Below are 13975 nucleotides of genomic sequence, written 5' to 3' on the forward strand. Positions count from 1 at the left end.
CCTACAAAACCTACCTATCTTTCCAATTTGGTCCTGCCGTACATACCTACACGTACGCTACGGTCACAAGACGCAGGCCTCCTTATTGTCCCTAGAATTTCTAAGCAAACAGCTGGAGGCAGGGCTTTCTCCTATAGAGCTCCATTTTTATGGAATGGTCTGCCTACCCATGTGAGAGACGCAGACTCGGTCTCAACCTTTAAGTCTTTACTGAAGACTCATCTCTTCAGTAGGTCCTATGATTGAGTGTAGTCTGGCCCAGGGGTGTGAAGGTGAACGGAAAGGCACTGGAGCAACTAACCGCCCTTGCTGTCTCTGCCTGGCCGGTTCCCCTCTCTCCACTGGGATTTTCTGCCTCTAACCCTATTACGGGGGCTGAGTCACTGGCTTACTGGTGCTCTTCCATGTCGTCCTTAGGAGGGTTGCGTCACTTGAGTGGGTTGAGTCACTGGCGTGATCTTCCTGTCCGGGTTGGCTCCCCCCTCGGGTTCGTGCCGTGGGGAGATCTTTGTGGGCTATACTCGGCCTTGTCTCAGGGTAGTAAGTTAGTGGTTTGAAGATATCCCTCTAGTGGCGTGGGGACTGTGCTTTGGCAAAGTGGGTAGGGTTATATCCTGCCTGGTTGGCCCTGTCCGGGGGTGTCGACGGACAGGGCCACAGTGTCTCCCAACCCCTCCTGTCTCAGCCTCAAGTATTTATGCTGCAATAGTTTATGTGTCGGAGGGCTAGGATTGGTCTGTTATATCTGGAGTATTTCTCCTGTCTTATCCGGTGTCCTGTGTAAATTTAAGTATGCTCTCTCTAATTCTCTCTTTCTCTCTTTTCTCTCTTCTCTCGGAGGACCTGAGCCCTAGGACCATGCCTCAGGACTACCTGGCCTAATGACTCCTTGCTGTCCCCAGTCCACCTGCTGTCCACAGTCAACCCCAGTCCACCAGCTGCTGCTCCAGTTTAACCTGTTCTGCCTGTGACTATGGAACCCTGACGTGCTACCTTGTCCCGGACCTCCTGTTTTGGACTCTCTCTCTCTACCGCACCTGCTGTCTCTAACTCTGAATGATCGGCTATGAAAAGCCAACTGACATTTACTCTTGAGGTGCTGACCTGTTTCCCCCTCTACAACCACTGTGATTATTATTATTTGACCCTGCTGGTCATCTACTGTATGAACGTTTGAACATCTTGGCCATGTTCTGTTATAATCTCCACCCGGCACAGCCAGAAGAGGACTGGCCACCCCTCAGAGCCTGGTTCCTCTCTAGGTTTCTTCCTAGGTTCCTGCCTTTCTAGGGAGTTTTTCCTTAGTGACCGTGCTTCTACACCTGCATTGCTTGCTGTTTGTGGTTTTAGGCTGGGTTTCTGTACAGCACTTTGAGATATCGGCTGATGTAAAAAGGTCTTCATGAATACATTTGATTGATACTGGGTGACTTTCACTTGAGCAATTTTCTATTAAGGTATCTTCACTTTTACTCAAGTCCCCMAAAAATTCCCAGCACTGCTCATACCTTACATTCCTCCTGTGACATTGCCACATCTGGCCACCGCCAATGACGACGAGAGGGACTCATTCCTCAATCAAAAATCACAATAAAAGACTGCTTTGCGAAAATTGACAGGCAGGGACTTTCTTACCTTTCTTTAAACTTGACCTGAACTTTGCCATCTGGGGAGGATAGAAGGGGAGAACCGGCTGCTTTGACAGCGGACAGCGCCCAGTGCCGGTGTTGAGTTCGGTCTCAAGAGTGGAGGGGATAACTAGGAATGGCAGCCCGCTCGAGTTAATGGCTTGGGGGTGTCACTCTTCGAGCCGTCTCACCCTGATGACATCATCCCTCCAGACATGTGCCATGTTAGGCTGTTTAAAGAATCAGTCAATTCATCTGCTGCTGCAGGAATTAGTCCAAGGGGCTAGGAGGCAGACTAAACATGTTGGTCGGTCTGTCTGTCTGTCTGTCACTATCTCTCGTCCGGGGACATGTTATCCATGGTGCAGGCCCAACCTGTGACAAGACACCCACTTTGTCTCTCGGCTGGTCTTTTGTTTCTGGTGTGTTGAGTGTGTATGCTTCCATTCTTATGTCGTTTTTAAATGCACTTCCTTGCAAGGAAATCCGTGAGAGATTGAGCCGCTTCATTTTTTTGCCCCGAGGATCTTGGTAAGTGAACTTACATTGTGAGCTCATTGTAATGTAGGCCTTGTTGAAGTACCCCTATGGATTTAGTTGTAGGTGAACAGCTCTCCTCTCTCAGCATACCACCTTGCATCCCACTGCTGGCTTGCCTCTGAAGCTAAGCAGAATCGGTCCTGGTAGGTCCCTGGATGGGAGACCAAATGCTGCTGGAAGTGCTGTTGGAGGGCCAGTAGGGGACACTCTTCCCTCTGGTCTTAAGATTGAATCCCAATGCCCCAGGGCAGTAAAGGAGACATTGCCCTGCTCAGGGTGCTGTCTTTTGGATGGGATGTTAAATGGGTGTCCTGACTCTCTGTGGTCAAAAAAAAGTCCCATGGCACCTATTACCAGAATAGCGGTGTTAACCCCAGTTGGGTGACACACATTGATGAGGTGAGTTTCCCCCTTTTAAATTGTTTTTATTTCACCTTTATTTATCCAGGTAGGCCAGTTGAGAACAAGTTCTCATTTATAACTGCGACCCGGCCAAGATAAAGCAAAGCAGTGCGACACAAACAACAACACAGAGTTACACATGGAATAAACAAACGTACAGTCAATAACACAATAGAAATAATCTATATACAGTGTGTGCAAATGAGGTAAGATTAGGGAGGTAAGGCCGTAGTGGCGAAGTAATTACAATTGAGCAATTAAACACTGGAGTGAAAGATGTGCAGAAGATGAATGTGCAAGTAATTCATTTACTTGCACATTTACTTTACTATGTAAAGCACTCAGAGTACCTCAGTCGGTAGAAAGGCACTATATAAATCCAATCCATTATTATTATTATTATTATATACTCAAACACATAGCTACTCCCATTCACACCAAGACACACACGCATACATACACACACACACAGCTTCATCCCYAATTCTCACCTCTCAACCGTCAAGTTTGAAAAGTAAAGTCATCACGCTGAGGCGTGTTAACACAGCCATTGTGTGTRTGCTTTACGGTCCCCTTAGACCACAGTGGGACTCAACKGTGGGTCTTTCAGTAGGAACTCAGAATATGACAGGTCTGCCCTGGACTCCAAACTCCAAACAGGAGAATAATACACTGCTATGACCCGCATTAGCACTTGCAATGAATGGGTATGGTCGCTGGCGCAGGTTCAGCATTGCCATGACAAACCTGGGGATTAGGGGCTAAAGCCTCTTCTATGTCCTCATAGTGTCTGCACCACAGTGGAGCTCTGAAAGGATTGCACAACCGTGTAATTAATTCAAATTTCCCTTGTTGTATACGAAGGGCGTTAAGCTATGGAAGAGGGTCTGAATACGTTGCTTAAGTCTCTATTGGGCGATAACTCTGGGTTAAATTAAACTCACTTTGTGCATTTTGTAACACTTATCTTTCTTTCAAGAGGCTAATGTGATTTACTGTTGTCATCCGGTTATATGGAGACAACGTAATCATTTTATGACAATTGAGACTTGTCTTCTACGTATAACCATACTTTTTTTACGCAATTTGTAAATTTTTCAATCTTGATATTTATAGACAATTCAGTAGTCTCAATGTAATAATTGTCTTGTATGTATAGTTGTCTTGTGTATGTCCACACGCATTGAAGAAATCAACTGACAACCCATAAACGGTGCTAATTTATTTTTCAAAAGCACAACACGAGCCAGATTCCGATTTAGAAAAGCTGTATAGCAGCCTTGAAAAAACTGACATAATCCATGCTGTGCTTGATTGTCACAAGTTGGCCGATTATCACATTTTGTCAAAGAAAGTGTTATGTCGAAAGACCCACTTGGGACCGCATCAGTTTTTTTTTWAAATGGCTGTAGTCCTGTAGCTATGAAACTGCGTTTGTTTTCTCAATGTTCAATGTTTACATTTCTATGAGAATTCAGATGTGAGATTACACAACTCAATTAAGATGCTGTAAGTACGAACAGCTTGTGTGTTTCCTCCTGTAGACTTACAATTGCTGCTTGTTGTGAAAAGACACCGACTATGCCAATATGAGCTAAAAGGAGGTTGTGTCTGATATGACAATGTATTTCTGCTTCGTAATTTGATAGTACAAATGTATTGGCGTGTAGGCTCACGACTGCGTGGCCGCGCACGACTCCAACATCATCAGATTTGCCGACGACACGATGTTGGTTGGCCTGATCACCGACGACTGGACTGCCTATAAGGAGAAGGTCAGTGACCTGGCAATGTGGTGCAGGAAACAGAGGGCGGGGCACACCCCCATCCACATCGAAGGGGTTGCAGTGGAGCGGGTCGAGAGCTTCAAGTTTCTCAGTGTCCACATCACTAAGGAATTATCACGGTTCACACACACCAACACAGTTGTGGAGAAGGCACGACAACGCCTCTTCCCCCTCAGGAGGCTGAAGAGATTCGGCATAGGCCCTCAGATCCTCAAAAGTTCTTCACCGCTTGGTATGGCAACTGTTTGGCATCCGACCACAAAACGCTAGAGAGGGTAGTGCATACGGCCCAGTACATCACTAGGGCAGAGATCCCTGCCATCCAGGACCTCTACACCAGGCGGTGTCAGAGGAAGGCCCTACAAATTGTCAAAGACTCCAGCCACCCAAGTCATAAACTGATCTCTCTGCTACCACATGACAAGCAGTACCGATACACCACGTCTGGAACAGAYAGGACCCTGAACAGACCCCAAGCCATCAGACTGCTAAATAGTTAAAAAATATCTACCCGGATTATCTGTATCGACCCTTTTTGCACTAACTCTTTCCTGTATGTACAGTATATAGATATTTTTTAAATATATTTTCCCCTAACCCTACAACCCCTCCCCTAATTGGAGTAAACTAATAGACAACAACACTTAGGTTTCTACTTCCATACATGCTATATACATTTTACGGACACAGTATATTTTACAATAGTTCTCTTTTGTTTCTTTTAAGTCCCATCCTTCAGCTACCCTCAACCCCTCCCATCTATCTCAGAACACCATCCAGTTCGGATTTCTATTTGCCATATATTTTGCAACTGTGCTGTAAAGTTCTGAACCTTTCTATTCTCGTAGTTTCTACAGATTGTACATTTAAGATAAACCTTTTTGCTAAGAGTATTGTTGTATTATTGATCAATTGACTCTGACTTTTTAAATCACCCAGCAGTGCTATTTGCAGAGTTAGCTCCAGGCAAATGTTGCAATTCTTCAGCCATTCCTGAACCTGCGACCCAAAAACAAGCTACATATGGACAGTRCCAAAACAGATGATCTAATGATTCTGTCTCTTTGCAACATGATTCTGTTTCTGCAGAGCTGGGATGGTTGTATACCCCATATATAGAACATTATGTTGGTTGCACAGAATGTTGTATCATCATTTAAATTGAAAAACTCTTGGTTTTGTTTCTGGCGTCATTTTGTGCATCAGTTCATAAACCATGTGCCATGGAATCGGTACATTGAAAAACTCTTCCCGACTATTTTGCAATCTATATGGTACAGCTGTAAAAAAAATTGTTCTTAAATGAAACAGGTATGCTTTTTTTATTTGTCACAATTTTTTCAACCACTTTTAGTCTTTAATGCAGGGACGACAGACAGGTTCCTTACTGTTTCCCCCTTCCAATTTCCTCTTCCATTTTTGAGTGGAGCAGACATTTCCATTTATTCTTTTATTTTGATCAATTAGTATATTTGAGTTTAACCATAATATTTGTTGTAATATTTGTTCAGTCTTTTCTGTTGGATTCAACTGAAATTGCAACCAACTTTCTATGGCTTGTTTTAAAAAAACTGCGATATTTTTGAGATGATTTCATTTTCAAATAACAGAAAGTAAGAGGTCGTAATCTGAATAAAGGAAATAAGGCCAAGTTATGGTACTCATTGTGTATTTATTCCTTCTGTTAATATTAGTTTTATTATTTATATTTTTCTCTCTCTGCGTTGTTGGGAAGGACCCATAAGTAAACATTTCACTATTAGTCTACACCTGTTGTTTACGAAGCATGTGAGTAGATTTGATTAGATTAGATTTTAAAGATGTATGTATCAGGGTTGGGCTCAATTTAAATTGACGTCAGTCAATTCAGGAACTTAAAATCCCCCAATTATTATTTTTTTGCTCACATAAATAGCTTATTGAGAAGTCATTGAAAATAGATGCCCTTTTTTCAATCGTTGAATTGGAWTTTCAGTTTACTTCCTGAACTGACTGCCTTCAACCCTGGTATGTATACAGCAGACTGTATGATAGTATATCTTATTTGACAGCATGGCATTTAAGCTAATGTTCATGGCAGTGCAAGTAGTTTTGATTTAATACATTCAATGACTCTCTGCTCCGTTTGGACTTTGTAACAGACGCCAGCAAAGTACGTCAACAGTACCCAGATTTCCCAGAAATGTTTGCACATGCTTTGTGTCTTGGGTAGCCTTGGTTATTCTGGGGATTTGTTATCTTGGGTCTCCTCAATGCATTAATTCACACACCCTTCCTTTCCCACACTGTGTCCCCACTATGACAGAATACGTACACATCACACACACATCGGGGTGCTTTGGACCACAGTGAAGTGATGAGGACCTGGTCATTTGTATCTGTTGATAGCCTGCCCTGGATCCTAGGGATGTCAGGGCACTGTCCATAATAGGGACTTGACTTTTGACCCTGGCCCTTTCACCACAGTATTCCCTTGGCCTCCCTCGCTGGCTGCCGATGAAGACATTCCTCCTCTATCTACTCACTCTTGGATTTCGGTTTTGTTTTCCTGAAAACACGGAGCGCTCTCCCAGATTGGAATTTTGACAGCTTTCGCAGAGTTTTGCACCATGTTGTGGCTATTTTTGGTGGGAGGAGAAAAGAACATTAGATATGATATATCCCTTCATTCAATATGATAAAGTATGTAAACATCGAATTCTATTACCACCAAATGGGATAAAACTACATTTACTAAAAAACTGGGAAATACAACCTTCGACATGTGTGATCAGCATTGTGAACGCCTGTGTTATATAGTGGAGTGATGGACAGTGAGAATCCTGTGCTGTCTGTTGTTTACTGAAGTGCAGGGGAGATGAGAACAGACTTGGTGTTTACAGGGGCAGGGCTACCACACAAACCTCAGGTCACAGAGCTTGTAAACCGATCCTCATAGTCTGAGCACATCCTCTGTACTGGGGTCCCTTTCTGCCTTACACACACACACAGAGAGAGAGAGACTCGTCCATACACACACATTCCTCTGCAGTCTCTGTGAGGGGCAGGCTCAGAGTGTGCTGGAAGCCCGGTGCTGTTCTTTAGTGAGCCTCGCTCCAGTCGTTGAGTCACAGAGGGAAACCAGAGCAGAGACGGAGGAGGAAGAGCAGAGCAGAGACACAAGAGGAGGTCTGACGACACTATCTGTATGCACTGACACTCATATTCAATACATGTAGACATACATGCACGTGCTGCGTTGACGTAGTGTAAGCAAGGATCATCTATATAAACATACAAGCTGTCGCGGTGCAACACGTGTATGTGGTGAGCCCTGGACGACTGACTTCTGGCTGACTTGTGACGGGACTTACAGCACTCCAGAAACCCATCACACGCGTGTGTGTAAGCACACCGGCGATGCCCTCCAGACCTTCTCACAGTAGGAGGTCCAGCACGGGGATGGGCGACACATATTCTACATCGACTGGGATCCTTATAGCGCTCTGATTCTACTCCAGCCAAAGGGAATGCTGGCCCAAGACTGACCGCTAAACGGAAGAAAATCCAGAATCCAACGATACAAGGACTTTACTTTTCAACCTTTCCCCCTAATATGATGTTGTGGAACAAGTTTTCCGGCCACTTGCTTTCCTTGGCAGCCCTGCTGGTGGCAGTAAGCTGTGGTGGGGGGGAGCAGAGAAAAGGGACAGATGGCAGCGCCAGCAGCACAGGACAGGGCAGCACAGGTGGCATCACGGGGAGCAGCAGTAGTAGTACTAGTAGTGAAAGTAGTAGTGGTAGTAGTAGCAGCAGTAATCGGAGGTACCACAGAGTCCAGCATGGACAGTGCACCTACACCTTTATCCTACCTGAGGGCGATGGCAGCGGAGGGAATTCATGCCGACAAGGGAAAGCCGCGACCCAGTTTAACAGCGCCAATGCGCTGCAGAGAGACGCTCCACCACTGGAACAGGACTTCGCTTCCCAGAAGATCCAACACCTGGAGCACGTCATGGAGAACTACACTCAGTGGCTGCAGAAGGTAAGTGAGAAGTGGTCACACTGTCACAACTTTAGACGAACACAGGTGTTCTTTTATGTTGACTTTCTGATTTTTTCCCCTGGTGTTTCGTGACACCTTTAAAGTGACGTGTGTTTGAGAATGATGTTCTCCGGCTTTCAATTAGAGGTTTCTTGTGGTTGTCTTAATTCATGTCCTTACTGCATTGTCAGGGATACGTCCGTGTTCATATTGGCTGGAACTGTGTTCTACAAGACTTTTATTAATGGTTTAAGATCTTGGAGCGGATCTTGTATTGATGATTGATCATTATGGCAAATGTAAAACTTGGTGAGCAAATCTCATACAGAAGCCTACGATACTGAATGAGGGTCCTATTAATCTGGTTAAAAGCCTTTGTGCAACTGTCACATACCGACAAATAACCAACATCCGTATATAATTTAAATCCACAAAGCTGTTTCATTACCTAACTGTCTGTATTAACCACTGATCTATTTGTGTAAGATCAGTACTCAGTACTTCTCCGAAAATCTCCGTGCTCCCTGAGCAAATTCCAAAGACGTCCAGTAACGTTCCGCGCTGCGTCCATCACAAAGTGGTGGTAGTATTATGTTAGTCACCCAGCGTTCTCCAGTGTGCTGTCTCTTTAATGACAGGAAACCAATAAAGACCCCTGTGAGAGTGCGAGGGAAGAATGCTCCCTCTATGTACTGCTACCCAGGACTTCTCATTAGTCCAGACTGTAGCATTAGAATACAAAGAAAACAACTTAATGGGATAATCAGGTATTTTCAAAGTACATTATATTGATTGATGGACAGGATTTACTAACAGGAAAGACATTAAACAATATTTGTTTTATTTTATAAAAGGGGATATTTACTTGTTATTGAGAATGCATCTTCCATTTTCCCTTTTATATATTTTGCCGTGCAAAATTGTGTATCCATTTTTACTTCAACGCTCTGTATGCTTTTGAAGGGTAACCTTCAAATTGGATTCTCAACAGGCAAGGGCAGTTTTAAGATTTAAATAGAGGTTAAAGCAAATATGATGTTACAACTGGGTAAGGTAGAGTATCGCGGGAAACATAAATAATGATTTTGCAAYGCAGTGCTCAGTGAACACAACTGGGAAAGCAATCAACAAATAAATATCCTTCTCATTGGGCTTGCCAAGAATTGTAGGCAAGGAAAATAAGCTGCGTACATTTCAAATTGAGTGTTGCTAATTTACCATCTATTAGGGGGTTAAGAGACAGATGCCTGTGGTGCATATGACTATGTCCAATCTGGTCTCAGAGCATTTTGTATTATTCTGAACGTAAATCGGTGAATTTCATTTAGTATGATATGTTATGTTTGGTATAGTTAACTAAGCCAGATGGTTACTTAAGGCAAAAATGAAAGGAGGGTGGTTGGTAGGGGGGGGGGGGGGGGGGGGTTGGTGTATAATACAAATGTCCAGCAACCCAAAGGTTGCGAGTTCGAATCTCATTACAGACAACTTTAGTATTTGAGATCATTCGCAATTTTTCAACTACTTACTATTTTTTTTAGCTACTTTGCAAGTTCTTAGCATGTTAGCTAACCCTTCACCTAAACTTAACCCTAACCTTAACCGTAACCCTAACCCTACCCTAGCTAACGCTACCTAGAATGTGTAACATCTCATACGATTAGCAAATTCCAACATATTGTACGTTGTGCAAATTCGCAAGATATTGTACATTTAGCAAATAAATAGCATACAGTATCAGTCAATAGTTTGGACACACCTACTCATTCAAGGGTTTTTCTTTATTTTTACAATTTTCTACATTGCAGAATAATAGTGAAGACATCAAAACTGTGAAATAACACATATGGAATCATGTAGTAAACAAAAATGTGTTAAACAAATCAAAAAATATTTTATATTTATATACTTCAAAGTAGCCACGCTTTGCCTTGATGACAACTTTGCACAGTCTTGGCATTCTCTCAACCAGCTTCATGAGGTAGTCACCTGGAATGCATTTAAATTAACAGGTGTGCCTTGTTATAAGTTATTTTGTGGAATTACTTTCCTACTTAATGCGTTTGAGCCAGTCATTTGTGTTATGACAAGGTAGGGGTGATATACAGAAGATAGCCCTATCTGGTAAAAGACCAAGCCTATATTATGGCAAGAACAGCTCAAATACGCAAAGACAAACGACAGTCCATCATTACTTTAAGACATGAAGATCAGTCAATACGGAAAATTTCAAGGACTTTGAAAGTTTCTTGAAGTACAGTCGCAAAAACCATCAAGCGCTATGATGAAACTGGCTCTCATGAGGACTGCCACAGGAAAAGAAGACCCAGAGTTAACTCTACTGCAGAGGATAAGTTCATTAGAGTTACCAGCCTCAGAAATTGCAGCCCAAATAAATGCTTCACAGAGTTCAAGTAACAGACACAACTAAATATCAACTGTTCACAGAAGACTGTGTGAAGGAAACACGAGCAACGGCCTTTAGACCGGTGGAAATCTGTCCATTGAGATGGTTTGGGATGAGTTGGACCGCAGAGTGAAGTAAAAGCAGCCAACAAGTGCTCAGCATATGTGGGAACTCCTTCAATAATTCCAGGTGAAGCTGGTTGAGAGAATGCCAAGAGTCTGCAAAGCTGTCATCAAGGCAAAGGGTGGCTACTTTGAAGAATCTCAAATATATTTTGATTTGTTGAACACTTTTTTGGTTACTACATGATTCCATATGTGTTATTTCATTCTACAATGTAGAAAATAGTCAACATAAAGAAAAACCCTTGAATGAGTAGGTATGTCCAAACTTTTGATTGAAAATCGTAACATATCATACAAAATGGTGGATGGACATCCACAAATGAATACATACCATACGAAACTTACCAACTTGGATTTACATACAGAATAATACGAAATGCTCTGAGACCAGGTTGCGCCATCACGTCCTTTTCCTCCAACAAATGAAGACCTGTTATGTATTAGATATTGCAAATAATGAATGAGTCTTTTCATGGTGAGGTGTCATGTTCTTTTGCCTATGTCTGAGTAATGATTTGCTTGTAAAGCCAGTTAGGTGTTTAAGATCACAAATACGGTTTCACTGTGACGTTAATGAATTGTGAGGTCATCACTGATACCACTTGGCAACTGAATTGCTTTTCTTAGCTTTGAGACTTGAACCCTGTCTCTGAAAAGACAGATTGTCTCTCTGAAATGAATACATGAATCAAATAAACAAACTCTAAATTCGGAAAAGCAGCTCTGCTGTACTTTTCACAATATTGTGACTTTCCAATGAGATTAGTAAGGCCAATCTATGATGAATTGCTTAAACACATAATCGTTTATTTTTGTCTGTAAAATGTTGGCACAAAGTGAACAAATCATTTCACATAATGCACAGTGGATTGGAGATTACTCTGGAGTTGTGTGATTCATTTAACAGAACGTCGTCAACACCCGTTAGCATGCTGTTCCCTCTGCTTATTAGTAATAGGTGTACCTTTTTAAAAGCTATTTAGGAAAGCTTCTCAACAGTTTTACCGCTTTTCATCTAGCTCTGAAACGTTATCTTTTCACTCCTCAGGTTGCGAGAAATAGTCGTTCTTTATAAATGATTCAATCTTACATTCCAATGAACTGTTGATTGAGTTTGTAGTTAGGAAAGTAGCAAATATGTTATTCCTTCTTACTGTATGCTGTATTTTTTATTTGTATTATTTCACCTTTATTTAACTAGGCAAGTCAGTTAAGAACAAATTGTTATTTACAATTTCACTCTAGTAAAGCACAAAGATACGGGTAAGTACATATCAATTCCAAAAATAAATGTTTGGCTTTTGCTCAGAAACAGCACATATCACTATGCATCACTGGGTTTAAAACTGCTTTTAAACTTGAAACAAGCTGTGGTTTGTAAATGATTGGTGACCTACACTATATAAATGAAGAAAAACTACTGGCATGCAAAATATTGTTCAGTGGAGAAAAATCACGTCACATATTTAGTACCACGTCTATACATTGTAAGAAAAGTATGTTGATTCAAAATACAATTGTAAGGCAACCAGCTGTAATAGGATTGTGAGTTTGCTCAACATTTGGGCATATAACTGAACGAACATACAGTGCCATGGGAAAGTATTCAGACCCCTTGACCTTTTCCACATTTTGTTACGTTACAGCCTTATTTTAAAATGGATTACAGAGTTTTTTCCCCTCATCAATCTACACACAATACCCCATAATGACAAAGCAAAAACAGGTTTTCAGAAATGTTTAGTAATTTACAAAAAAATATATATATATGATTATATTTATATAAATATTCAGACCCTTTACTCAGTACTTTGTTGAAGCACCTTTGGGTATGATGCTACAAGCTGGCACACCTGTATTTGGGGAGTTTCTCCCATTCTTCTCCGCAGATCCTCTCAAGCTCTGTCAGGTTGGATGGGGAGCGATGCCGCACAGCTATTTTCAAGTCTCTCCAGAGATGTTCGATTCAAGTCCGGGCTCCCGCTGGGCCACTCAAGGACATTCAGAGACGTATCCCGAAGCCACTCCAGCGTTGTCTTGGCTGTGTGCTTAGGGTCGTTGTCCTGTTGAAAGGTGAACCTTTGCCCCAGTCTGAGGTCCTGAGCACGCTAGAGCAGGTTTTCATCAAGGATCTCTCTGTACTTTGCTCCGTTCATCTTTCCCTCGATCCTGACTAGTCTCCCAGTCCCTGCCGCTGAAAAACATCCCCACAGCATGATGCTGCCAGAGACATGCTTCACCGTAGGGATGGTGCCAGGTTTCCTCCAGACGTGACGCTTGGCATTCAGGCCAAAGAGTTCAATCTTGGATTCATCAGACCAGAATATCTTGTTTCTCATGGTCTGAGAGTCCTTTAGGTGCCTTTTGGCAAACTCCAAATGGGCTGTCATGTGCCTTTTACTGAGGAGTGGCTTACATCTGGCCACTCTACGATAAAGGCCTGATTGGTGGAGTGCTGCAGAGATGGTTGTCCTTCTGGTAGGTTCTCCTATCTCCACAGAGGAATTGTAGAGCTCTGTCGGAGTGACCATCGGGTTCTTGGTCACCTTCCTGACCAAAGCCCTTCTCCCCCGACTTTTCAGTTTGGCCGGGCGGCCAGTTCTAGGAAGAGTCTTGGTGGTTCCAAAWTTCTTCCATTTAAGAATGATGGAGGCCAMMGTGTTCTTGTGGACCTTCAATGCTGCAGAAAATGTTTGGTACCCTTCCCCAGATATGTGCCTTGACAGAATCCTGTCTCGGAGCTCTACGGATAATTCCTTTGACCTCATGGCTTGGCTTTTGCTCTGACATACACTGTCAAATGTGGGACCTTATATAGACAGGTGTGTGCCTTTCCAAATCATATCCAATCAATTGAATTTACCWCAGGTGGACTCCAATCAAGTTGTAGAAACATCTCAAGGATGATCAATGGAAAGAGGGCGCACCTGAGTTCAATTTCGACTCTCAAAGCAAATGGTCTGAACACTTACTGTATGTAAATAAGGTATTTCTGCTTTTTATTGTTAATACTTTTTCAAAAATGTCTAAAAACCTGTTTTCACTTTGTCATTATTTGATAT

The 13975-nt window shown here is 42.5% G+C and overlaps 1 protein-coding gene across 2 annotated transcripts in view; it reads left to right on the forward strand.

The window, feature by feature from the left end:
• The first annotated feature begins 7335 nt into the window (after positions 1-7335).
• Positions 7336-13975, forward strand: part of LOC111955208 (angiopoietin-1) — a 69525-nt gene continuing 62885 nt past the window's right edge. Inside the window, exon 1 of one of the 2 annotated variants that reach the window (XM_070436073.1) lies at positions 7336-8381. In XM_070436073.1, coding sequence (XP_070292174.1) covers positions 7953-8381 — 429 coding nt within the window. In that variant the 5' untranslated portion in view covers positions 7336-7952. The remainder of the gene's footprint in view (positions 8382-13975) is intronic. The other variant, XM_070436074.1, reaches the window with a different exon arrangement.

Source organism: Salvelinus sp. IW2-2015, linkage group LG30, assembly GCF_002910315.2.
Source record: "Salvelinus sp. IW2-2015 linkage group LG30, ASM291031v2, whole genome shotgun sequence".
In the NCBI taxonomy this organism is placed as follows: domain Eukaryota; kingdom Metazoa; phylum Chordata; class Actinopteri; order Salmoniformes; family Salmonidae; genus Salvelinus; species Salvelinus sp. IW2-2015.